Source organism: Myripristis murdjan, chromosome 10 (genome assembly GCF_902150065.1).
Source record: "Myripristis murdjan chromosome 10, fMyrMur1.1, whole genome shotgun sequence".
NCBI classification, from domain to species: Eukaryota; Metazoa; Chordata; class Actinopteri; order Holocentriformes; family Holocentridae; genus Myripristis; species Myripristis murdjan.
The window spans coordinates 19,076,506-19,103,462 of NC_043989.1; the positions used below are offsets into that span (position 1 = coordinate 19,076,506).

The 26,957-nt window shown below is 42.0% G+C and overlaps 3 protein-coding genes across 10 annotated transcripts; all 3 read right to left on the minus strand.

Moving 5' to 3' along the window:
- Window positions 1-346: 346 nt before the first annotated feature.
- LOC115366576 (SLAIN motif-containing protein-like) lies at window positions 347-11,229 on the minus strand. Of its 6 annotated transcripts, none has more exons than XM_030062090.1 (9): window positions 11,049-11,229; window positions 9,706-10,373; window positions 6,643-6,779; window positions 5,468-5,590; window positions 4,291-4,431; window positions 3,670-3,999; window positions 2,988-3,131; window positions 2,140-2,437; window positions 347-1,373 (listed from the first exon to the last, which is right to left on the minus strand). In XM_030062090.1, the coding sequence occupies exons 1-9, from the start codon at window positions 11,142-11,144 to the stop codon at window positions 1,319-1,321; spliced, it is 1,992 nt and encodes a 663-aa protein (XP_029917950.1). In that variant the 5' UTR covers window positions 11,145-11,229; the 3' UTR covers window positions 347-1,318. The 6 variants fall into 6 exon arrangements, with proteins under 6 accessions (XP_029917950.1, XP_029917951.1, XP_029917948.1 ...); XM_030062091.1 differs by having other exon boundaries at window positions 2,140-2,377; window positions 9,706-10,376; XM_030062088.1 differs by having other exon boundaries at window positions 9,706-10,376.
- Window positions 11,230-17,762: 6,533 nt separating this feature from the next.
- On the minus strand, window positions 17,763-19,736 carry LOC115366550 (solute carrier family 25 member 53-like). Of its 2 annotated transcripts, none has more exons than XM_030062055.1 (2): window positions 19,403-19,736; window positions 17,763-19,195 (listed from the first exon to the last, which is right to left on the minus strand). In XM_030062055.1, exon 2 carries the CDS (start codon window positions 19,191-19,193, stop codon window positions 18,321-18,323), a length of 873 nt encoding a protein of 290 aa, XP_029917915.1. In that variant the 5' UTR covers window positions 19,194-19,195; window positions 19,403-19,736; the 3' UTR covers window positions 17,763-18,320. The 2 variants fall into 2 exon arrangements, with proteins under 2 accessions (XP_029917915.1, XP_029917914.1); XM_030062054.1 differs by having other exon boundaries at window positions 17,763-19,215.
- An 894-nt stretch (window positions 19,737-20,630) lies between these two features.
- On the minus strand, window positions 20,631-25,261 carry LOC115366795 (ribose-phosphate pyrophosphokinase 1). Of its 2 annotated transcripts, none has more exons than XM_030062427.1 (7): window positions 24,942-25,261; window positions 24,314-24,497; window positions 23,431-23,529; window positions 22,901-23,025; window positions 22,477-22,650; window positions 22,082-22,241; window positions 20,631-21,956 (listed from the first exon to the last, which is right to left on the minus strand). In XM_030062427.1, exons 1-7 carry the CDS (start codon window positions 25,061-25,063, stop codon window positions 21,864-21,866), a joined length of 957 nt encoding a protein of 318 aa, XP_029918287.1. In that variant the 5' UTR covers window positions 25,064-25,261; the 3' UTR covers window positions 20,631-21,863. The 2 variants fall into 2 exon arrangements, with proteins under 2 accessions (XP_029918287.1, XP_029918286.1); XM_030062426.1 differs by having other exon boundaries at window positions 24,308-24,497.
- Window positions 25,262-26,957: the final 1,696 nt, after the last annotated feature.

Consider the following 26,957-nt stretch of genomic DNA (forward strand, 5'->3'; position numbering starts at 1 on the left):
TCTGTTGATGACAACTTATTTATTGGATGCTCTCTGTCTCAAAATAGCCATGGTACCAGACTGCTTAATAAAACTTTAGATGTGGTTACAAACTATGCGCTGTAAGTCGGTGTGCGCAGATGAGGCCTGTAGGCCATTTTGTCAAAAGTGGTGGGGCAGCATTGAGCATTCAATTCAGAACTACTTGATAGACTGACGCACTGCAATTAACCGGAAGCCAGTGACAGGACTACAGCCCTTACGTCCAGTTTGTCAGGGATGCAGTGCTGTAATTAAAGTATTCATGATACAAATTCATTTTGGCTGTATGTTTTCTGGATGAAAAATAATTACACAGACAAACGGGGTTTTAGGGTAGACTTTATTAATTTTCATAACAGCTCCTTATTTTCAGAGGCACTCTGCATGAGGGTGCATAGCTGTCTATAAGACAAAGGCCTTCGTGCATAATCATTTTCTTTATTACAGTGGTATCCAAAAGCAAATACTCAAATCCACCTCTAGATATGCAGTACAAACACCTGGAAAATGCAGTACCTTAACAGTACCGTCTTTGACCAAGGTTACTTCCGAAATTAGAAAGAGTTGCAGCTGAAATGCACCTTGGCACAAACATTTCCTCTTTTTATAGTGGTAGTTATAAGGGCAGTGTGGTCTACAGAAGTTGCATTGCTGTGTCAGCAATGAGCAAAACACAAGACAAATCTAAAGAGATTTTTACAACAAACCACCCAAACATTCATAAATCCACACATATCACTGTGGGGAATTTGGAAGATTGGACATATTGCAAGTACAGAATGATGTAGAGGCTGCACCATATAATGTAGAGAAGAAGAAAAACAACAAAACCAAGCATGCAACTTTCATTTCATCTTCATCTAGAAGAAATTCACAGAAAAATGGACAAACCAGCCATGTCTTCATTTCAATTACAAAAAAAAGAATAAAGTCATTACAACCCTTATTATTCCAGCAGTCTCTCACAGTTACCATAAAAATAATTGATATTGACACAAACAAATCTTCTGGAAGCTCTGAATTGGTCCATACTATAAATGGAGTGTGTATGTGTGCCTTCACGTCTGCCTGTATCTCCTTCCCTCTCTGTTGGTGGGGTGAGAATGTTTCATGCAAGGGAACGAGATGAGTCGTATCTACAGATCCAGTGCAGCCCAGTGCTCCAGTCTGACACGAGGGACTGGGAGGCAGTACAGTACATTTACGTACAGCGGTTGTGTTCTTTGTACTACGTGAGGTAAAGGAGAGAGGTGAGGTGGAGGTTTCAGCAGTGGCCATCCTTCATCACCGGTTAAGTTCAGTAACACCCATCTTTCCACGATTCATCTGAGATCTTAGTCATGCCCAAAGACCTATCAAAAAAACAAGAAGTTAGTATTCTTGCACAGGAGATGCTATACAGATGAAACTTGTTCATCAAGTTTATCCGAGTAATACTAATATAATATTTTCTCAAACGCACAAAAAAGCACAAAATTGTAATGATTCAGAGTTTAAAACAAATCAACAAAATAAAATAACATACAATAAAATAAAATAACAAAAAACATCTCTTCCACCCACTTATGTGTAATCTGGTGAGGTTTCTATTCTGATCACAGTTCAATACAATGAAGCCGGATAGGTAGTCACTTGTGCAGCTCCAGCCATTAAAAAATGACACGTGAAAAACTCAAAAGCAACAGCTTCTTCCAACAACAATCACACAGATACCCAATGTCATCCACAGCCCTCAGGGATGGTAAGTTTTGTTGTTAAGTATTTGCTAGCAAAGAACACCAGAAACTTTATTTCTTCACCCCAATGAGTATAAATTCGGGCCAGACAGATTGAGTTTGATGGTACTCTTTGGAAGGAAATACTTCACAACAAAACTCTTTGCAACAAGGGTGGTCGATTATGTCAGGAAGCTGTTACTGGAAAAAGTTGTTGAGGAATAACCATACAAACCCATTGTGTTGAGGTGCAGGGACAGGAGAGATTGTGTCAGTCTGGAAACCACAATAAATTACACGCAAACTGGATGGATAGACTACACTAGGGCTAAGTTGTATGTATGCCATGCTTCATTCATATTCTCCCGTGTCATATTCTACAGCGTCCAGTTGAAGTGCTCACCTCCTGGCGGGTTGTGAAAGTCTGCTCCTGGTGGATCCTGCAGGTGCAGCTTGTCCACGGCCCACAGCTGGCTTCCCTGCCGCAGAGGAGGCTCTCCCAGGCAGGTATGCTCCCCCATTGGCAGAGCCTGGGGACTGGACCCTGCGGACACCTCCTGTGGACGATGATTGGATGACAGGCAGACCTCTGGATGGCTGACGAGTTGCTGTCATGGAGGCCACAGGGCTCATGGCTTTTACTGGAGCCCGGAGGGAGAGAGGAGACTGGCCATTGTTACGTAGTCGACTACAAGTCATACCTTGAGTGGAAGAAAGGCATGGTGATATGATGGAGTCTTAAACCAGCTTCAAGATTTTTTCAGACAGATCTGATAAAGGCATAAAATAATAGATTACAAAACACATCAGAAAAACAGGAATTGTCAATGTAGTCGAGTTCCAAAACCGAGTTTGCAGCAGTAAGGAGTTGTAGGCAAGCCTGTACCTTGGAAAGGAGAGTAGTGAGTTACCAAGGATAAGTGTGGAGCAAAGTAGTGGAACACCTGTGCAGCAGGAGGGTGAAAGGGGTCCCTGAGTGGTGACAGGGCAAGGAAGGTTACCTGTGCATTATCAGGGGTGCATGAGGGAGGATGACTCTTTCAGGGAAAGAGTCAGGTAATCAGAGCTCATGAAACTAGATATGACCCATGTATAGGTTGGTTAGTAGATGAGGACACCTGAGGTACTGTAGCATTTTGGGGTGGGTGATGCTGTGGGACAGGAGTGACAATGTGCAGGGCTATCTGTAGGACAAATGAAGGTACCATAATATGGTACCTGGAAGACTGGTGAGGATCAGGTGAGGGTTACCTGTGGAGGGGGAGTGACTCAGGCAGGACATGCGGTTGCCGGAGCTCTGGAGGTTAGCCTCCATGCTGCGGCTGTTTCTGACCGCCTCCAGGGAACGCAGGCTGGTGCGAGGGGCCAGATTAGGCATGCTGTGCCTCAACTCCTCTGGAACCACACATACACACTACATTTAACAACAATGGTATATAGTTACAGTTTTGGTACACAAGTAAAACGCTAGGTTGGTAACACTGATCTTTACAGGGCTGGGTAAGAACACTGATGATTAATCATGATCTTCATTTGAACAATCCAACATCAATTCTTAAAATCCAGAGATCAGTCTCTTTCAATCTGAGCCTTTTTTTTTTAAGTAGATTTTTCCTAAATGATATTTGTAGCGTGCCTCCTGTGCTGCAGATGTTGTCTGCTGCATCATTAACCAATGGAAACTCAGCTGACCAAATTACACATTTTACACAAATAAACTAACGATGGTGGGAGATCAACAACGCAAAGCCATAAATAAGCTACAAAACTGTAACTAAAACTCATATTGTTATTGAAAGATCCCCATCTAAATCGATATGGAACTGAACTGAAACCTTCATTGCATCGGAAAACGAGTGCCAATACCCTGCCCTCGATCTTTCTAGGTTGCATCTAGTGTATGGATGCAGTACAGTTACTGATAAATACCTACCCTCACTCTTGGCAAATTTGAGCAGCTCTGGGCTAGGGCCCTGCAGAGAGCGTCTGGGCGTTCTTGCACGTGGGGCACCAAGTCGGTTGCTGTATTCCTGGCCGTGGTTGGAAGTGGAGGGCGACAGGCACCGGGGTGAACCCAAGGGTGAGGGAGTGAAGCGACGCCGACGCTGGGGCAGGGAGCAGAACTCATCTTCTTCATCTTCCATACTATAGCTGTCAAACTCTTGGTCGCTGTAGGTGCCACCCCGGCGCAGGGACTGCAGAGAGGCTGTGGAGCTGCGCCGTGATGCAGAGGCTGAGCTGGAAGCATAGTCCTGCCTCAGGCCTAAGATCAAAAACACCAACTGAATTAAAAAGACAAAAGAAGTATACAGGATGTGCACATATGGCGCCATCCAAATGTGTAGATACAAAAAGTGAATTAAATGGAAACTACACACATTTGTGTATAATAAGGATCAAGATAGGCACACGCAAATGTTTACACAAACTTTGTTTGCTTCTTGTCTTCTTTCTTCATCAGCTACCTGTGATAAACAGCACTGTACTCTTTCACCTTTGGAATCATAGTTATGGCTTTCATCCAGAACATCATGTACGCAACACTTCTACTCACTCTCCTCCTGTAGCCGAGCCATTATCTGGACATCAGTAAGGTCCTGCAGCTTGTAGCCCATGGAGATGGAGTCATCTGATGTGCTGAGCTCACTATCTATGGAGGACTGAGAGCTCAAGGCTGACTGCATGCTCATAAGGCCTGCAAACACAATAGGATGACTCTATTACAAACTGAATCTCACACCTCAAAGCCAGCAAAATATAGACTTTTTTGCAAGTTATCTCCACCTCAGTCAGGAAGAGACAGAACTATGTAAGTGAACACAGTCTGAGATTCAACACTCGTGTGTTTGTCTGACAATCACATGTGGCTCATGTTTGGATAAACATGCTCCTCCTGCCCAGACACCCCTTACTTCAACCCCCAACCCTGTCCAGAAGTGTTGCTCTGGAGAGGACTGTCTGCTGATGTTGCACAGGAGAAGCTGTATGCAAAGCTCCTCTCCCCTCCCCTGCCAGGCATGTCCGTCTGGCACACAAGCCGAACACTCAGACTGAGACAAACCGGTCACAACAACATCCAGGGGCATTTGGTTATGTAAAAGTCTGGGATTAGATAGGGTCACCGCCTACAAGCCAAGCATTTACAAGTTCATGCAAAGATTTGTTATTCATAATGTCTGCGCAACAACATTAGTGTTGTTGCTCTTTGCACAGTGCAGTGCTAAATACTGTGAAGTACTGCATGGAATAACAAGGGTGCAAAGTATTTATAACCAACACCACCACAACCCCAAGCTCGTTAACATCATACATTCCACAGAGCTTAGTAAAGCACAACACAAAACAATGTAGTACCTTCAATAGACCTTTTTTCACAACACCCATTTGACATGAAATAGCTGGATAAATACAGGTGTTACTAATGACATTAATTAAGCCTTGGTGTTGTGCAATGTGGCTCACTGGAAAGGCTCTGGTACATTCACATGGAACAGAACCTTAATTTATGTCATCAGAAACACCTGTGTTTACCCTGCTATTTCATGCCAAAATACCTGCTGTGAAAAGGGGTCTCTTTCCTTTCATATTCACCGACAGCACATTTTGATGCACTGCTGCACATAACATCTCAAACACATCAGTTGACCTGCATCCTTACAACACCTGCCATCAATCCCAGTGCTGTGTTGAGTAGAAAATGAAGAGCACTGTGTGTTAATGTCATGCCATACCTGAGCTGCCACAGGTTAGTAGGGATTTGTTAGTTGATTTGTGGTACCCAGGAGAGATCAGGCCTGAGCCTGCAGAGCCAGCGTCTGCTGAGGGGCTGCTGTACATGTTCCTCCATCGAGAAGCTGCAGAGAACAGGAGAGGAGACATTAGAAGTCCCTTGAGCAAGTAGGCTTCAGTAGGATGAGTCATTCACCAGAGCAGAGAGAAACAACACAACCAAGTATGGTAAAGACAAAACAACATCACTGAAATCACATGTTTAATACCAGAACTTTATCATACTTTATCATGCCTATTGTGATTATATGACATAGTAATAGGTGTGCTCTTCTTTTTGGTGACAGCCTGACTGATATCTTATATTCATATGCAAAAGGTACAGTTAAAATACGGTTTAAAGTGCAGTTAAATTAGGGTGTTGTTTTCATTACTTTCACTTGTTTCATACACCTTTCAGGGCAGCCATACTGCTTGTTCAGTTTCGCTGAAATTTGTGCTGTGCCGCCAGGCAGTTTCATGGCCTTACAGCTGTGTAATGGTGCCATTTAAAAAGGAGAGCTGACCCAGGGGGAAGGTAATCCAACCCCGTCCATGACTTCATGTGCTCATTCAGCTCTGGTGTGAATAGCTTTGTTGTTCAAGTTCCGCAGTGTGCAGGAAGCGCGAGCTGCGAGCAGGATAAATAATGAATGGGGTGTGCTGGATCAAACACAACTTCTGTCCACACAAGGAGGTGCACACACACACACACACACACTCACTGTCCATTCTTGAGCACTGTAATACGACTAAGACACACACATACACACACACACAAGCTCAGAGGCAGGCGTGTGCACAGTTGAGATGAGCTGTAAATAAGACTGCAGTGCATTCACAGGAGGGTGTAGGTAATCTCCCTGCAGTGAATGTGTTGAATTAGGTGCCTTTGAACTTGATTTAGGACAGGTGTCTCTGAGGCAGTAACACAAATTCACAGAACCTTTAAACAAGAGATTGGGGTTGTTTCAAAAAGGAAGGCTGTTGAAATTTAAAGTATAGATAAGCTTCGGGCTTGCATAGAAAAGAAATAAGATTTTAACACATAACGACATTTTCATAAAAGAGTCACACTGCAATGTGTTGTTACATCAATGATCTATGGCTAGTATAGCCAGTAATATTGCATGCATACTCTGATCCAAACGGTTGATCAGGGTCCGACAAGCCACTTCTGTCTCTGGACTGGGGTGGTCAAGAACCTTCCGACACCACTTTAATGGAGACTCTGGGCCTGGATCTGCCACTTGCTTCTTAGGAGATACATACAACCTGAAAATAGGAGGGAGAAATTAAACAAATTAAATTAACTGGTAGAAAGTAGAGCATTAACAAGAAACCAAAAAGGATGAGAGAAGGAGCAGAATGAACAAAGAAATGAGGAAATGAAAAATACAGGAGCACAATAACCATGAGGCAGTTGTAAAGAAGCAAGTCTAATTTACATTTTATTAAAACATGCCTGTCAAGAGAGCATTCAACTAGGCGTAGAGTGGAATGTGTGGATAAGAAAATGCTTTAGCGCATTAACATTTTTCACTGGTCTGTAAGGTATGCACCTAATAACACAATGTGTTTAAGGGTGTCTACAGAACTCATGACTAAGGCATGAGAGGCATAAACACATTACCCTTACAGAACTTTTGATCAGCCAATTGCCACTAAGAGGTTATCACGCAAAAGGACACCTGAGGTAAGAACGTTTTTACATCAAACAAACATGCTGGCTTCACAAGTATTGAAGTGATGTGATCAAAGCACACAGTGAGTGAGTAAATCCTCAAATTAAGTGGTGGATCCTTGTACACCCTTGCTTCCATCCTATTGGTCTAAAACAATCTTGCTCTCTCTGCCATGTTTCACTAAGGTCAGTCTGTACTGTCAACTCCTGCCCGATGTATTAGGCTTCCATTACATCCTAGCCTAGGTAGTAGCTATGTTCCATCTTTGTAATGATCCAGTCTCTTATTGAAGTCTTCAGTTTGGGCTGTGCTATCACTGTGCATTACACTTCACCGTGAGAACTCAAAAATAGAAGGGAAGCCTGCTTCTATGCAGCAACACAGTATCACTATATGAAATCAATTCTTGAGACTGGCGCACTGGGTATATCTCTGTAATTACTTCTTTGCTTGGTGTCTCTGGTGCTTCCTCTGAGATCTGTCCAGAGCTGCCCCGTGCTGGAGTCTGGCCACGATGAGAGCAAACAGCCACTGATTCACCAGAACGTTTGAACGAGCAAAGCAGTCACATGGGCTGAACCTTTGAGGCGGGCACACAAAGGCCCACACAGACTAGTTCTGGACTCATCAACTACTAATCATCTTCCCATTGGGCAAACACAAAAGGACCAATCTCCCACTGGGAAAAGCAACAGTGCAGACAGCAATATCCAGGTCACACGTCATGCCGCAGAGCACAGCTTCTGTGCGTGTGTGTGTGGGCAAGCAAAAGCCCTGGAGTTTACACTCTCTGTGGCTTCAAGGCCTACATGGGGAATCTTATGGAAAGGAGGCCTGGCAAAAATATCACAATTTTGTCTGAAAGAGAGTTAAATTGCACATTCATGCAGTACTTATTTGATGGGGTCTGACTTCTCAAAAGCCAATAACAACAAGAGCCTTTTAAGTTTCCCTCATTGCCTGTGTTTCTGTCCCTGTTCCAGTGTTGGTCACAGAAGGGGCCCTGGATCACATGCTGTGCAATCCCACCCAAAGCAGTTTATCCATGCTACAGCATCCAGCCCAGAGCAGATCAGATTATGTCGCTGCGTGGATTACTGGATGTTGTGGCTATGATAACCTCATGAAGCACATATGGTATGGCTAATGATGTAAAACTGGAAATAAGACACAAATGCTCTGGCCGTTAAGCCCGATGGCTGAGCTGCTAAATTAGCCACGAGAAAAACAATACGGTACCTGTTTGAGACAATACAAAATGGACAGCATCAGTAACACTCCAACACAAACATGTCTTAAGTGACCTCTGGCATCATGAGGGAGAATAAAATTAAGATGGCTTATTTGTAATTAGTCATCTATTACTGTTCCTTTTGGGCACTTAAACCCGGCTAATTCAATTCCAGAAAATGAGCAAAGCTTCTCTTGTCCCAATACAAGGCTGATTGGCATTTGGTAAGCTTCAACTGAACCAGAATGCAGGAATGAACTAAAGCAGATATAGCTTTGTGAATATTTAGGCCACTGTATCACAAATCTTACGGATTACTGATATAGGTCTGGTCAAGGGAAAATCACACACATCTGCAGTGAATATCTAAAACAAAAAAGAAAGAACGATAAATGGTTGTTTTGCATTTCTTACTCTGGAGTGGTTTAGCCAAGCATGAACAAATAACAGTCGCTTTGTGTCCAATTGAAATCTGCCAAGCAGACAGCAGTTAGGTCATGCTTGTTGATTACCCAGCCTATGAGAGCTACTGTAGTCTGTATGAACCAAGATCAGCTGAAAAGGAGCACCAGCCTCCTCCCACTCCACTGTTCACGTGTCAAACGCTCTGGGACTAAATCACTCTGGCTGGCTGCTTTAAGTACAAACCAGGATGCCCTTTCCTTTGCTGCCTCCAGTATTTATCTTCTCTCTCGCTCCTCTGACACTCGCCTTTTCTCTTTTCCTCCTAGTCACACATTAAGAGTCGTTGATCAAAGAGCTTGCCACTGACAAGCTGAGCTTTGCAAGTACAAGAATAGCTCAAATTACACCTTCTTTGCCTCTGTGGATGGGAATAAAAAAAAAACCCTCAAAATTCTTCTATGCTTTTTCTATGTGCCAAATATTAAGCCAGATTTCAATTCTAAATAACCTAAGATGGTCATTCTCACTTGGGGGAGTAAACAATATTAAAAACATTTACATAAACTGAGCAAAAGACTTGTGTGGCTGCAAGGGCTGTTGTTTGTTTGCACATTCAAATATAACATAACTGAATGTAACATACTGTCTGCTACCTGTATAGACAGCAGTGGGCATCTCTCCACTGAGGCTAATATCATATGCTCTACATATTTTGTATGCTTCTCCTTTTGTCAAACATCTAAAATGACTATAAACAGCAAACTGATCTACCTAGCTCTGACAGAGCTTGGTGAAGTGCCAAAAAAAAAACAGGTGGAATGAGTGGAAACTGTCAGAGCATAGCTGGAGATTAGAGACTGGTACAGATGATGAAACCTACCAACTGTCCTCTTCCTCTACATCTGCACACTCATCTTCCAAATCTAAGACGTCCACTTCATCCAGGGCAGTCTGGTCAACCCCTGAGTCGCTCTCTGCAAGTGTTTCTGACTCATAACTATCCTGAGAGGGGCTCTCCGGTGTCTGAGTTTGCACTTGGCTCTGTCCTGGTCCGTTACTGCAGGGCAAGGTCAGAAAGCCACCGCACAGCCCTCCATCCCCCTCTGCATCCTCCTCTTCCTCCAGCCTGGTAGCCACAGGAAGAGGGGACATCTCCTCACTGCTGCTGCTGTCTGGGGGAGGAGACAGCTCAAAGTCTCTGGCACCCAGCTCACCACTGTGCTCCAACCTGAGGTGGGAGTTTGTCACCCCTGCACAAGATAGCCTCTCGTTGAAATTGGTGCTGGCTGTGAGGTTGCTGTTGCTGCTGGCTCCTCCGTGGATGATGTTCTTGCTTCCCCTGTTGCGGAGCGTCTGATTCTGGACCTCCAGTCGGCGAACAAGCTCCTGCAGCTTGCGTACCTCCTCCAGCTCCACCTCTGCTAGGTCCTGCTCCTCCTCCTCCTCCTCCTTAAACCCAGGCTGGGAGCTCTCCATGAGACCACTGGAGCTACCATTATCAGGCTGCTGGACCACAGTGGTGTTGTCCGGAACCACCATGCTCCCACTCTGCTGAGAGGAAGGACACACCAGTCACAGAATGATCACAGCGCTAATCCAGATGCTAACTTCATAGTTTACAACACAAAAACAAAATCCAGGGGACATGCATGCTCGTTACTTGTTAGTAAATACATTATGAAATTAGTTCTTTTGAATATTACAAACAATGTAACATCCACACACAACATAAGGCAGCTGTAAACTGGAGACAGATGCTTTGTGTAGAATTATTATCTGAGACATGCAAATGCAAACTGTTTCAACTATCGTTGGATTACTGTTTCCTCCACGTTGCTCATATTTGATCGCGCCACTTACAGGCTAAACTAGCTAATTTCAGCTACCAATCAATAATTAACACACGCCGATCATTTTTTGCCGTAGTAACTCTGCAATTGCAACCACTACAGACGAGCTAATTATACGCTGCATCAAAACGGCTGTGTGACAGCATTTGTTGTAATAAAGCATGTTCATTCATAGGAAAACGATGGAGCAACTTCATTAACGTTACCTTGGCTAAGCTAGCATGCTAGTAGCAAAACAATCCTACCGGTGAGTGAGCCGTGTTGTCCCTGCGAGGTTGACTGAGCTTGCCCGATGGTCAGAGCCTAAACTCTCCTATGCACCAGCGATTGCATGAATTGTGCTGCTAATTACAACCACCGTCTATGCAGCTACCTCGTTATTTAAATGGTCCAAAGTCGTATGATTGTCGAGACACCGGCATAACCCTGAGTCCGCGTCCTCTTGTTCCCACTGCCTCACCGATAGCATTCACCATCTCTATTTTGCTAACTAGCTTGTTGATAGATCCTAGTTAGCCCAATGATCAGACCCACAGCAAAGCTAACCGCTCCCCCTACCGGCTTTCTCTGTTATTTGGCGCCCCCTATGGGAGACACTTAGTGCTGCCACAACAGGATGTGTAGTCCCTGGACTAAGCAGCAGATGTAGCTGCGTAAAATGTTCAATATTTTGTATAATTAACAAGTAATGATAATTGAAGTCATAGCATTTAAACAAGCGGCTAACTGGTGTTTACCGAGCAAACCGTTAATAACGGTCACTGGTGAATTCCGGTTGGAGCAGTAGAGGTGGAAACTGAGTTTGCTAACGTGATTTTTCTCTAAGTTTTTGAAATATTTTTTTTCAGCCAAGTACCTCCTGAGCAGTGTAAAAAAGGAAAATAGTAGAAAAAGTCTATAAATTCATCAGTGTCTGAAACAACCTGATACTGACGATATTTTGCCGGCTCTGTCTTTGTTGTTGTTGTCTGCCTTCCCGGTCTTAGTGAACAAACATCCTTGCTCAACTACTACGACAGCAGATTTAAATCACAAACACACACATTTGACACCCACGGGAAACTGGAGGGGAATACTGAATATAAAATGTGATTTATCAAACGCCTAAAATAAAAAACGCCTACATTTTTATTGAACTTATTATGTCAAAGGCTATTTGTTATTATTATTATTATTTAGGAATTCAAAATCTCCATGCAGTAGGCTACTCCAGAGTACCCCCATTGGAGAACCACTGTACTAAACTACTGTATTTGTGTATAATTTCCAGGTATTTGTACTTTACTTGAGTATTTACAGTTTATGAGACTTTCTACTTTTATTACAATACATTCAGAGGAAAATATTATACTCTACCCTCTGCATTTATCTGACAGATGTTGCCTAGTTTCTTTGCAAAATCAAGTTTTATGCAAAACAAAACATTGTGCAATGTTAGAGTTAGTCAATATGGAGCATTTAGGATCACAAAATAATTTTTCCAAGTACATTTTACTGCTGTGAGACTTATACTCAATTCTTTTCTTCAGTATCATTTTGAGGGCAGGAGTTTGTTAATGGAACAGGCCTATTTTCCCCCTGTGGTACTGCTACAAGAGTTATTATTCATTAGTTTTATTTATTTAGTTTTTATTGTATTTGTTTTTTATTTCACTGTCAGTTTTGTTTTGTTTTGTTTTGTTTGCCTTCTGTGAAGGCAGCTGACTCCCAGTCATGTAGACATCCAAGTCTAAATAAACACCAGCACCAACTTCTCCTCATGTTGTGCTCACACAATTAATCAAATTGACAAGCACTAAAACTAAAGACATATCCTGTACATTTTTTTTTATTTTATTTTAGTTGGTTTTGTTAGTGCACTATATCATTTCAGTTGTTTTTTTTTAGTCTTGCTTTTATCTTTATTTCAGTTTACTAAAATGTTTTTCACACCTAGTTTTAGTTTTTTGTTCAGGTTTAGTTAACTACAATAACCATGGGCACTACTTTTACTTTAGTAAAGGATTCAAGTGGCCTAGTTTTTACACCACAACAGCACAGCTGATGAAGTGCCATAGAGTAACATGTGAGTCTAATTTCAATGGTCTATAAAAGAGAGGGATAGTATAACAAATGCATATACTGTGTATACTGTATATTTAGTACATATTATATTAAATAGGTGTATTCTAAAGTATTGGTTATATTACAATGGTGTACAACAAAGTCTGTCAGTTAGAAAATATAGCCCTGAATGTTTTACATCAAATGCGAAAAAGATACTCAGAGCATGTCAGCCCTAGAGAAATAGTAGGCCTAATCTATGCCCACGAGAAAAATACATATGTAGACCTCTGACTTCTTAGGTAATAATATCGTGGAACCCGTGAGAAAGTCGATGGCAGTAAATCTACACTTCATCTTGTGGCATATTATCCCTGTAGCTGTTTGTTGAACCACACGGCTGTGGTCAGAGGAGGATACTAGGGTGTGGTCTGAATAAATATAACAAAACACTCCATTGCAGATAGACTGCAGAAATCAAAGGAAGGAAATAAGTTGATAATGTTCATACCTTCATTATCTACCTGGATAGATGTCGCTGTTCAGTGACAGCACCCCAGGTTTTTCTGTTTCTATTTTTGCTACACAAGCTGAACATTCAAGGAAGCAGTAGTGACACTGAAAGTACCTGTGTAACTTGTTTTGGTGTAACTTGATTTGGTGTGCTATCACACTACTGTTAGAGAAACAAAACAAGGATCAAGCACAACTGAAGCCAGTAAGACACAAAGCAACCCAACAAGGCTATATCTAAATTACAATTAGAAGAATACCTGGAGCAGATATTAGAATAGACACATGAAAAAGTGGTGTTGTTTGGCAAAACAATTCCAGGGCTGACGTTGTTGTCTGCGTGCATACCACTTAGTTGTGTTTTTATCCGTTTCCTATCATGTACAGCTATGTCTGACATAGACAAGTTTGCACAGACACGTCTGCACCACAGAGACGTCAAAAAAAGATAAGACAAAGATGCATTTCTTACATTCTTTTTCTGCTTTAGAAACATTAATCCCTTGGGAATCAAAAACCTTTTTTTCCCCAGGGTGAATTCATGTTAAAACTTCTACAATCTCATACACATAATTATCACCTGCAATTAATGTCATCCTGTTTTCAGCAGGCATAGACTTGTTAATAAACCAGATGGAGGAGTTGACGTGATGAGTGTGACTCCGAATCATAGAAAATTTAAGTACAACTGACATAATCCATGTGCAACTGAAGCAGACTGAATATTGTTTGTTAGTACCTGTGATTATTGTCTTGTAAGAAATAGCAGTTACATGGGAATGCAACCTCTCTTTCACACAGGTAAGCAGTGTTACACCTGGCCTGAGGTGTGGAAAAGTGTGTTGCAATAACTGAGCTTACAATGTAATTTCATTTTTGCTTCCACACATGTGCGACATGTGATTGTCATATCCATCCTCAGTTACAATTAGTCCTGTCTTGATGTGGCCTGTTCAATATGTTTTGAACAAACCTGTTCCACAAAAATTAAATAATAGCAACTCAGACGTATTACATGGAGATTTTTATTAGAACAAAAATATAATCTTTTAACTTTAGTTTACAGAATATTTCCTGAATGGTAACAATTTGAGATGTTGTCAACATGTTGGAATATTTTTTGACAATTCAACTGACACAATTTTATTTTTATTTTTTCCAATCTCATTGTCTCTTCTGTTCACTCCTTTAAAAATTGCATGAGAAAGCACAATAATAAAAAAAAGCCATCCCTTCGAGTAATTTTACCAGGGATGACCACCAGACCCTCACCCATATAGCATCTAATGTATTCCCTTAATCAATTACACATGGTGGCAGGAGAGCAGAGGCAGAAGCAGAAATGATGGACAGATTTCAGAAGTGGACTGGAAGAGATGCGTCATTTTTGTTGTTTTGCAGCCTCTTCCTTCTCCTGTTTAATGACTGTGTGCGTTAAAAAAAAAAAAAAAAGGAGAGGGACAGACAGAGACAAAGACAGATACGAGATCATCAGTACAAGGTGTGGTTTGGAATGCAAAGCCAACAATATGTTCTTGTCACAATACAGATCTGCAGAACTATAAAATTCATTGAAACAGCACCGTGCACATTTGAATACTGCAATAATCTAATGTTTCAAGGGATAAAAGCAAGGATAACATACTATGCTGACGATATTTGCTCGCTGATGATGTGGACGAATTTGAATTTCCCAATGGAATTCTGACTAGATAAAAAATTACGTTTACAAGGTTGGAGATGACCAAGATTTTTTTTTTTTTTTTTTTTTTTTTAATTATCATTTATAAAGATGACAATTTGACTCATGTTAAGCGTACTTGTATCTCAAAGACATTGTGTGTTGTAAGGAGTTGTCTATAATGAAATATTATCCTGTGATCAAAAAAAAAAAAAAAAAAAAAAGTTTCAAATCTTGATGCACACAGCACAGAATACTAGTTTTCTGAGGCCTCGACATCAAAAATGATTTGCTGTGTATGATCTGACAATGCAGGGCTGAGGCAGCTGGTGCGACAGATGGCTCTTCTCCCAAGTTTGGCTCTGTCACTATTAATCTACCACTGCTTCCAGTCAATGGTCAAGTGTCTCTCTGCTATGAACTCCTCACAGTTACTGTCCTCAAAATAAGCTGTGTATTGGCTGGAATGACAAAGAAAAATAATGCATTATGCCTGACTTTACTGTATGTTTTCCGCAACAACGTATGAAAATGTGGACTAAATCCCTAAAATGTGTCAGTGTTTGGCTTGGGAGTGAAAAGCAAACTAAAAGCAGATGTGAACTCATGTGTCATGGTTGCAGTAAAGTAAATATTATTTGGAAGTAAGATCATTGATTGATTAACAGCACATATGAGCTTATAAGACAGTATTTCAGGTCCAAACTGGACAGTAAAAGACTACAATTCTGCTCTAATTTTTAAGATACCTAAAATGCTTGATTAAACATTGACAGCATGACACAACTATAAAAAGCAGCAGTACTATTTATACATAAAAGTTTCAACCTCTACTTTGAATGTTGGAAACTACTAAGTAACACAAAGGTGAAAAAAAGAGGGTGTGGTTATATTTCACACTTCTAAACAAGCCACTACTGGTTGGGATAAGGGGCTGGTTCTTTAACAGGCAGCAGCATGTGTACCAGGAGCAGCACATCCAGTTGATTGTTCTTCACTATGCTGTGTTTACAGTGTTTTTTTTTTTTTTTTGATATGATGGGGAGGGAGGTGTTAAGCTGCAGTGAACAAGGAAGTAATGACATGAGATATGGGTGTGATAGATTTTTTCCCAGGATCGTACTCCTTATACTCTGTACATACACGACACATACCCTCTTCGGTGGGAAGAGGGTTCTTTTCTTCCGTGTTGGTCTTCTTTAGGCTGCTCCTTTTAAAATGCTTCACCTCCTCCATGGATGGTTTTTGCTCCGTTTGACAAGATTGCTTAAGGAGAAATGTGGCAGAGACAAGAACAATGGCACTTTGAATAAAAAGATACATTCTGACTGTTAAAAGAAGATGACAAAAATTGTTGAGTGTTCAAAAGAGAGAGATAGAGAGAGAGAGAGAGAGAGAGAGAGAGAGAGAGAGAGAGAGAGAGAGAGAGAGAGAGAGAGAGAGAGAGAGAGAGAGAGAGAGAGAACACAATATCAATCCAAGCAAATAACATGCAGGTAAGATCCAGCCCCGCCTCAGCCAAAGAGAGACACAGCAATCCAGACTGGATTTATGGAGTTGAGTCACTAGAAAGAACACACGTCCACGGCACCTACTTTCTCAAGATGAGGAACAAACAGTTCTTATAGCTGCAAGAGCTCAGGTGTCATGTTACACCGTACTGTTACATTTCCAGGTTTTTTGCATTCACCTATGCCCATGAAAAACCTTCCTGTAACACCTGGGTGACAGAAGCAGTTAGTAGAGACGTAAGAGCCTCATGCAAAAATGAAATGTCTTACTTTTTTTAACAGACTGTAATCACATTGGTAAAAGTTTGAAGAAGCCATAGCTTTTTTCTCCCATCCAAAAAAGCTGTGCGACCATGATATACACATTATGTGCTTGTATGCACAGTGTTTTCACTTTAAAAAGTAAATTTGATTTGGTGACCTGACATAACAGTACTGTAAAGTCCTGTCAATCCCATATTGGCATGGTCTACATTTTCAGGTACTTCACCATGTGAAGGAATGTGAGTTATCTATCCAGCAACATGGGCAAGGATGTCACAAGTGGAAAGATGTCATGACACACAATGATTAAATTATTATTACGCCCACACAGGAGAGAGCGGTGAAAACAGCCTTGCATGTAGTGGAATGTAAGGCTGTTTGACAGATAGACTATACAGCCCCTACACAATACAGGTAAATACTGATAAATCAACATGACAAGGAAGAACGTAAAAGCACAAGAATAATTAGTAGAATAATTACTATAATAGTAAAACAGCATGTCATTACTTTATTGAGCTTCATTATATTGATTTTATCATCTTATTGACTGGAGAAACTGGTGAGAGGAGGTGACGAGAAACTCAAGTGTTACCTGATCCATGGCTGCGAAGTGAATCTTTGCATGAAAAAGTGCGTCTGTAAAAACTGTGCAAAGCAAACGGTTTAAATAGAGAACACACGCCCTTCCACACGACGACTTGGACACCAGTCCGCTGGCATCCATTGGCTCCAAAGCCGAGAGGAAGGAGATTATTGGATAAATATCATACTGGACTTCCCACTTTTATTATAGGCGTCACCTTGGACGTCAGACTTAAACCTGGAACTGGTGCAGCTACAGAAAGCAATGAATTCAATTATATGTTCCCCGTGTACCTTGGCTTGTGAATTTAATGGATTGAGGCCAAATTATTGGATGCTATTGGGGATACTGAGCACCGAGTGGGTCTGCAGAGTTTATAGGGAAAAATCACCTTTTTTTTTTTTTTTTTTTAAACGTAACCGTACTGCCATCTAGCGTATTGAACATTATATGACAAAATCCGTACTGTAAATGTCGGCGGCATTTATCGCAATGACAAGAAGATGGACATGCACTACAAAAGCCACAGATGTACAATAGTTTATTAATGCACATGGAGAAAAAAGTACTAAAACTTTTATTGTATCATTCAGGTAGGTTACAGTGTTAGTGTTAAGGTTACATAGGTCTATTAATGCATAAAATGTATTCTTTCTCTCCCACACAGATATACACTGTTTCATTTTATGGGCTACATGGCAAATAATACATTTTGTTACTCCACTCGCCTTTTCATTGTATTTGGTCACATTTGTGTAGTGTATCACAGTAGAAGTAAATCCATTGATATATTGACAAAGCACCTTGAGAATTAGCTCATCTCCTACTTTGAGGTGATCAAAATGAAAGGCACCCAGGATCCTTCACGCCTTTACAATAAACTTTGGTGTATTAAAACCTGATTTCTACCATAGAGAGGGCTTTTAAATCTCAGAATCCCACAATTAAGCCCCAAATAGCTGCAAAGATGTATGCTGGATGAACTTTGTCAGTATCTGGAGAAAGAGATGAGTACCCATTCAATTCTTTATGCACCTGTGAGCCCCCTCAGCTTGCACTTCTCTCCTGCTTGTCATAGATAGCAGTGGTGATTCCCCATGTGATGCAAGATCTCAGAATAACAAGGGAGCCTCCTCTGTACAACAGAACCACACTCCGCTGTCGAGATTCCCACAGCATCCTCCAGCAGCTCCTAAGCCCATGCACCTCCCCTTCAACCTGTGCTTGCATGTTTGCCACGAGCACAGACAGTGGGTACAGGGGCAGACTGATTGCCATGGAGGTCAGGGTTCCAGACAGGAAGGAGGAGGCTGTGGTGGAGAGCCCCTGTCCCTCCACAGCGGCACACATGGGCCCCTTCAGACCAAAGTAGAGGCAGCTTCCCAGGGCGTTACGGGCTGCGATGGGCAGGAAAGCCCTGTAGTAGCCGGAGGCAAGCCTCTCTGACCTCAGCCTGATGAGGACACTCCTCAGGGTGGGCAGCTGACGGTCATTTTGGCCATTCTGCAGCACATTTTGGACACGCTCAAAGGGGGTGAACACCACAGCCTCTACCACACCTGCACCCAACCCTGCCAGGGCTGGGAGAGCAGAGGTAGGAATAATACTGGGAGGTGAGGAGGACAGCTGATGGAGGAGGGTGTCCTGCAGGCCAAAGAGCAGCGTGCCATTCAACGTCCTCATCAGCAATGGAGGGGCCACTCCCCTGTACAGCTTGACCGGTCCCTCCTTGTAGAGCTGGCTCACCGTCTGGCTCACCAAGGTGTTGTGGATCTGCTGCCGGAAAACGGTCTTGTAAACAGGGAAGACAATGATGGTGGGGAGAGTGGAGAGCAAGCTGGAGGTTCCTCCATGCAAATAGCTGCGAAAACGAGCCACTGGGTCGCTTCTGTGGGGCTCTTCATCCTCAGTGCGCACCATCGCTGACATGAGAAATATTCACCTGGTGATTTTACAATAATAGCTTTAGGATGACTGACATGCGTCGCAACGAGAATAAAACAAAAATCTGTGAGATAACAATAAAGTGGTAGAAAATGACAGCTACGCCTAGTCGTGTTATAGGCTAATGGAGTGATTTGGATGAGCCGATGGCTGCAATAAACAAATCAGAGAGGAGATTTACTTACTTTAACTGTCCGCTGTCAGTTGCCGGCAACAAATGAATGAAGAAGAAAAATATATAGGCTACGATTGTCTACTTTAGTTTCATTTTCATTATGCGTCTATACGGTAGCCTGTGTGCCTATAATTACACTGTGCCTAAATATACACTGACGATACTAAGTGGAGTGTACATCCGCTCTGCCTCTAACAATATCATGCCTTCACCTCGTGGACAAAGGACAGGAACATAGTAACAATAATAATAATGAAACTTATATCCGACGAGGCGTGCCGCTATAAAACTGGGCCACACATTATGAGAGGCTGAGATAAAGTGCAACGAAATGTACACATGCGGCTAGTCCCGCCCCCTCTGGAATAACCACTGGTCAGGCGGGTCCTACCACACCTTCGATGATTGGTGCTTTCACTCGTCAATCAACGTGTCAGCCGGCGATTTCATTTCCGGAAACTGACGCTCCCTTTTGCTGTGTTACGGCATGAGGACGCTCCACGAGGACATATTCTCAAGTATCCGGATTAACGTTGAAAAAGACGAATATATCCCAGGAACTGTGATTTGAGTGTTTCAATCAAAGCTGAATGTTTTTAGGCTTGTGACTCCGCCATGCACGTTGATGGGTCTAAAAGTTTGCAAGAGGGGTATATCATATGGCTTTTTTTATATTATGACTAATGTTACGCTGATCTAAACTTATGAATGATTTGCTCACCTTTAACGAAACATTGTTTAAGCATTAATACAGTTGGATTCCTCCTGCAACTCTCACACACTCAGTTAACATGGCCTGTATACACATGTAAACATACCTACTTCTGAGACACACTGACTACATCATTGAGGACCTCAGCATGCATTAGGGTTAACTGAACGGCACAGTGGATGTGCTTGACAGTACAGAGAAGGGCTATGGAAACTCAATACCCAGTGAAATAATAGTTGTAAGAGTTAACCATCTTTACTCGCTTAGCTGCCTTGCTCAAAAAAATACATTTTGCTTCATTCAAAGACTGAGTGCCTCACTTTTTTTTTTTTTTTTGGTTGTCTTCATCTGGATTAATATCAATGAAGACATTCGGGATTTTGTCTCTAAATGAAATTTAACATCCCTGATTAAAAAGCACCTGTCATACGAACCACTAATAAAATCTACTACTTTTGTAAACTGAGCAAATCTGACACAAAATCAATAACCTTTTTTTTTTTTTTTTTTTAATATTTCAAGCATATTTAATTTTCACAATCTTTATTAAGAACACATTCTGCAATCAGATATATGGCGCATTCACCCTACTTAAAAAGTAAACACAAAGGTTTGGAATATGCACATAACACATCCTTTGTCCAGACATACAAAAAGACAAAAAAAAAAAAAAAAAAAAGCAAGTGAACATTTCTGAAGGAAGCTCCAGCCTGCAGAGACCCCAACCTAAAAACCCAACAGCTTCTCTAGAGAAAGATCTATCTAGGACCTGGAAGGGCAAACCCACTCAACCAGTGCACCTCAAGAGTTGAAAGAAACATCCTCCAAAACCTCTTTAAAACTTGTCTAGACAAAAACAAGTTAAAGCTTTTAATCCAGTTAAAACTCTCCAAGCCATTCTATGATGTGCAATTACACTTTTTTTTTTGTTAAACAAAACATTATTTTATAGCATGTCTATTATATTTGATTGGCCATGAGTTGTACGTGAACCCCTGCCATTATAAGGTCATGCATCTTGGCTTGCCAAATGCCAGGATGACATCCAAAATATGGGGGGAGACAGAACGTGTGTGAGCGTGAGTGTATGTGTAATAGGGTGGTGGTGGGATCAGGAAGAGGAAGTAAATTCAGTTCAGACTGCTGAGGCACTCTTGGTTGAGTGGAGCTTCAGTGGCAATGTAAACTAGAGCTCTACACATTCACTTCATTGAGCCTTAAACTGTTCAAACAGATGCAGAGAATTTGACGGCAACATGAAAAAAAATAACCTCTGGACATCAAACTTTGCACGTCCGTTCATTGTAACATAGTCAAAACATTGTAACAGCTTCATCTTGGCCAAATGCTTTTCTTGACCACAAGAACTGGCCAGCGGATATTTGTGAGCGCTTTCAAGTGTGACATGAGCTCAGAATTACCCCTGGAGAGGTGCAATGGTCAGGCCAAACTCTGAATCTAAATGTTATGAAAGGAGAGAAACTTCACAGTGGATAAAGATTCATTCACGTACAATAAATAAGCTGGCCTAGATCGGTGACTCAGAGTTGAATGCTTTGGTGCCCCCAACTCGAGGGGACACTGCTCAGGAGAAAGGGACTCGTGAATGGGATCAGTATTAGTAACAGACATGACTGTTCAATAATTATTTCCATGGTTAGTTAGCAGAAGAGCTTTGCTAATGGTTGTGTTTGGGCAGGGAAATTCCCTCTTCTCTTATTTGGTGTAACAGCTCATGGCTGATGGAGGACACTATTTGTTACAAGGGGACATGGCTGAACAGGTACGACACAGACTCGCCATTGTGAGTTCTGCGGATTGCCTCTGCCAGGATCATAGAGATGTCAATAACCTGGAGGAGGAGCAGAGGGAGTGTTGTTAAGACCAAAAAAACATGACGGCACAAAAACTTCAACGTCCTCAACAACTGTGTTTAAGAGGAAGCCAGTGAATGTGAGGTGAACTGCAGACCCTGACCTGTATCTTGGGGCAATGCTTCATTTTCTCCTCCTGAGGGATGGTGTTGGTGACCACCACAGCTTCAAAGCAGGCGTTGTTAATACGTGAGATGGCTGGGCCTGAGAAGATGCCATGTGTCAGAATGGCGTACACCTTGGTGGCCCCAGCAGAAATTAATCTAGGGAAGAAGAAACAGTGAATTTAACAGTGATAAAGACCAGTCACTGTATAATCCAAGCGGAAAAACTGCATTGTTTAGTAAACGCAATTCAGTAATGACATCTTTATAACTTTAGTACAACAATCTTTTACACAAATGCCATGGAAACCACGGTAACTTGAAGCTTAGAGGCAAGTATTGATCTTGCATGGTGAAGTTCCCTACGTAAATGCCATGTAAGCATGACGCTTACTTGTCAGCAGCATGGCAGATTGTGCCACAGGTATCTGCCATATCGTCCACAAGAATAGCAACGCGATCGGTCACATCTCCGACCAGAACCATGCGGTCGACCTCGTTCGCCTTTTTCCTCTCCTTGTGGATGAGGGCAAAGTCCACGTTCAGCCGGTCTGCTATAGAGGTGACCCTGCAATGAGAAGGACAGCGTGCCTCTGTCGGTGCTGGTGCGAATATGAAACAGCAGAAACAAACCGTAATCGTACACCTCCATTTCTATCCACACTAAAGATAAGTAAGGCACACACAAGTTTGAATCCAAAGTAAATTTAAGTGGAGATATGGTGAAGGTTCAAGACTAGCTACGCTCAAGGGTACAACCCCTATGGCTAAAGTCAGGTTTACACAGTGTGTGTGGATGGGGAGAGGTCGCGGCATACCTCTTGGCTCCTCCTGCGTCAGGGGAGACAATAGTACAGTTTTTCCACTCAGGGATGTTCTCTTTAATCCATTTGAGAACAGCTGGCTCTGCATACAGGTTATCAACAGGAATATCAAAAAATCCCTGGGAGAAAGCATACAGAGTTACATGGATTGCAGTCACAGAGGCTGAAACACAGCACTAACAAAAGAATAGTTGAAGGCTCATGTCACCTTTGTCTGAATGTAATGCTATGTACTGTGTGAACTGCAAGACTGCAGTACATCAAGTTTCTAGTACAGGGGTGCATACATTTAGTTTAGGATCCTAGTGACAGATTGTGTATCTTGTCCTGGAAACCTGGCTCAGGAAATAATACTGCTTTTGTGCCCTATTTTGGGCCAGTACCAGCATTTAAAATAAACTGGCACTGATGGTTTCATGTTGCATATCAAAATAGTTTACTGAAAACGAAGAGGACTGATCAGTAGAGGGGATATGAATTTGGCACTGGACTGTTCTTGTGTCTTTCTCCTAACTGCTGCTTACCTGGATCTGCGAGGCGTGCAGGTCCATTGTAATGATATGATCGGCGCCAGAGACTGACAGCATGTTAGCCACCAACTTGGCAGAGATGGGGGCACGGCTCTGCAAGGAAACAGATCCCTTCAGTCACATGAAGCAAGCTGTCAGCTCATAAGCATGGCTTGTTTCTAAATATAGCATTAAACTGTACAGCTTCTAGGAGGTGCAGCAAAATTATACTGTAGTTTAAGAAATGTATTTGGTAGATACAACTGCTGCATCACTATAGGTATATAATACCATTGACAAAAATGTTGGGATGGGAGCAAGTGAGTGATATACAGGCAAAATAACTAAACAAAATGTAATAACTTGGCAACCATAATCAATCAAGCACAAATGACAGATAAAGTTAGGGCTGGGCGATATTATATTACAACATTGTGATAACAGACAAGATATTGCCTGGTGCAATATCTTGCCATTGTGCTGCCATTTACTAGTTTTAAATTCTGCATTACAGCAAAGAGATGTAATTTTCTGACCCTAAAAGACTGTTACAGCTGCTCTGTTGTTTGTCTCTACTTGCTTGGTCATTATATCCAGAGTCTGTTTTCCAAAATCTCATGCCAAAACATCTCATGAAAGCACCAATCCGTACACTGTCACAACATTGTTGCTGTGGTAAACAATGAGGAATATCTTGGTGTTTGATTTTGTCCATATTGCCCAACCCTTCTGAAAAGAGAAACAATAAATAAATAAATAAATAAATAAAATAAAATTTAAAAAAGCAATATGCCTTGTCGAGTGGCTGAGGATGGACGTGGCTGCAGGCTTCGGGTCAATGATGTGGGATGGCAAATGGCATGAGAGAAGTAACTAGACAGATATCCCTCACCCCCACCTTGTCCTTCTTGTCTTGTCTGGCGTAGGGAAAACAGGGGATGACAGCCGTGACCCTGGAGGCTGAGGCAATCTTACAGGCGTTGATCATGATCAACAGCTCCATCAAATTATCATTGATTTCGCCACAGCCGCTTTGAACAATGTAGACATCCTCCCCTCGGACACTCTCCCCTATCTCCACACTGCCAGAGGGGAGAGAAGACAGGAGAAAACACCACTTAGCGCTAACACACCATGGCAGGCAGGAGATTGATGAAGAGCAGAGTAAACAAAGGCTTGTGTAGGTGTGCTATGACCTGAAACAGGGCATAAAAATGCTAAACAGAGGCGATATGAGTCATAGTATAACAAAACAGTTTCACTATGGTGTAAAACAGGCTGTAATCCTTAGCTTATTACGGCAAATTTGTTAGCATGTTGCTCAAAATAACAGCAGGGCAGACGCTTAGCAGAGTTAGCATGTGTCCGCTGCCATGTGTGGACTACAAGTTCCAGAAACCACCGCGAGGGAAATTCATCGTGACACCACGTTTCTAATTACATTCGTATAATTTATCTGCGCACAAACGTTAAATGCAGCGCTAACCACTGGCTGTTCCAGTTAGCCGCCACCGTAAACGACTTACCATGTTTCCTGGTTGCTAAATTTTTTAGTTACGACCTTCCCCAGCTCCAGACCGAGGCGGTCTGCTATTTTCTGCGATAGATCCGGGTGAGAGCTGCCGCTAAAAATTTTGATGTTCGGCATTTTGGCGCGTTCCAGGGCGTCGTTGTGCAGGAGCGTGGAGCGGGAGCGAGCAGCCGCCGAGTCACAAATGTCGAAGCGTTCTGGATGAAAGTTGTAGATAGATCACTACTAGTTGATGGCTACTCTTACAGAGCTAAGTGTGATCCCTACCTATCCACCTCCATTATGTCCCACATCACGCGTGCAACGCTTGTCCGAGCGAGGTGGCACGCACGTTTTCACTTACGTCCAGGCGTAATGCCGTCATCGCGGTGCTGGGGGAGGAAAGAAGAGCCCGTGTCCGCCCGTGTCTACATGCACTTGTGGCCACTTTATTAGGTCCGCCTGTACCTTCTAATTCCTCCAGTACAACTGTTCTGCCATAAAGTTTACTTTCATGATGCCTATAATGCTCAGGTTTTCTTTTTGCCACAGTAATAGAGGTGCACATTCATTTCTATGTTTGGCATTGAGCGCATAGTTAGTGGTGCTGACGGACTGGACTGCATTTTACTTGCATTGAGAGCTGTTTCTAATATTCTGTCCGACCTCATGTATATAAATAGGGAGGACAAAAAATTAGAAACACCTCTCAATATAATGTCCAGTACATGACCTTTGCAAACTACAACCTCAATAATAAACATGTAAGCATATAATAAATTTACAAATTCTCCACAATGCTAACAAAAACTGAACATTATAAACTTTTTTTTTTTAAAGAGAGACTTTATGACAGAGCTGTTGCAGTGAAATGCATTAGACTGCACAGGTGGACCTGATAAAGTGGACATTGTGTGTATATGTATGATGCAAAAAATGACAGGGGCTGGCCAAACACAGTGCAGGGATTACAGGGACACATAATACTGGTAATTCAAATTTAGTCAGATAAAATGCTGAATGAGTTAGGCCTTATATATGGATTATATGCAAATACAGAGATTTGATATAATTTAGGACATTATACTTCATTGTTAAATTAAGTCATGTAATTTCTGTTTGGCATGCACTGAGGTGTGCAGGGTGGAACAGGCTCCCAGCTGTTCCATGTCACAGAGCCCTAAGTTACTGTGCAGCACTAGTCCAGTTGGATAAGACCTTATTTTAAGCAATGCCATCTAAGGTTTTTGCTTTTTGATATGACCCTACAGAATCACGCATAGTATCGGTCTTCCATGGCACCTGTACCCTGCAGGTGAGGAGGCAACAAACAGCCATCGTTGTATGTTGTCATTGTACTTTAATCTTAAGTGTTTAATAATGAGCAACTCCTCATTTTTACCGGGCCCTGCTTTAGGAAACATTACATATAGCCATGATGACAAATGTTGGGATTCCCTGTACAATCTTGCATCTCTCCTCTCTTCCAGCATTTCCAGCACAGCAAAATTCGGCTTCAGTGAAGTGGAATCTAAAAGTCAAAGTGAGTTTTATTGATATTTTTTATTGAAACATGCAGTAGCACCCAATGGAGGCTAGGTGTGATTGGTCTGTAAACTTGTGAATGTGTAATATTTCAGTGAGTAAGCAGGAAGTTGGATACTGTCCTGTTTTTTTTTTTTGTTTTTTTTTTTACAGGTGTGTATTGCTGTCATTAGTAATCTAAATACAATATTTTCACAATGACAATGTTTTTTTTTTTTTGGCAGAGGCAAAGGGGGGAAATGCTTGCTTGCGAGCAATGCAAGTAATACATAATTAATACATGAACTGCTTTTAAATGTTCACAGCACAAATCCCTGTTACTCTAAATGTATTTGAAAAGAGGATTAAAGGGCCGCTAAGTCAAGTCAGTGAGGTGTGGACTGCATGGCCTGTGGAGTCAGTATCGTTTTTTTTTTTTTTTTTTTTTGACAAACCAACTGCAGCATAACAGAGCCTGCAAGCAACAGCCAAAGAGGTAGCTCTAATA

Coding starts and splice junctions, on each gene's coding strand:
- LOC115366576 (XM_030062088.1), bottom strand. CDS start 11,144: ATGCTATCGGTGAGGCAGTGGGAACAAGAGGACGCGGACTCAGGGTTA. Junction 10,377..11,048: donor TGGACCATTTAAATAACGAG/GTAGCTGCATAG, acceptor CCTTCCTCTCAG/CAGAGTGGGAGCATGGTGGT. Junction 4,432..5,467: donor ACTAACCTGTGGCAGCTCAG/GTATGGCATGAC, acceptor TTGTGTTTGCAG/GCCTTATGAGCATGCAGTCA.
- LOC115366550 (XM_030062054.1), bottom strand. CDS start 19,202: ATGTCAGCGATGGTGCGCACTGAGGATGAAGAGCCCCACAGAAGCGAC.
- LOC115366795 (XM_030062426.1), bottom strand. CDS start 25,063: ATGCCGAACATCAAAATTTTTAGCGGCAGCTCTCACCCGGATCTATCG. Junction 23,530..24,307: donor ACAAGAAGGACAAGGTGGGG/GTGAGGGATATC, acceptor GTTTCCTTGCAG/AGCCGTGCCCCCATCTCTGC. Junction 23,026..23,430: donor TGCACGCCTCGCAGATCCAG/GTAAGCAGCAGT, acceptor GCTTTCTCCCAG/GGATTTTTTGATATTCCTGT.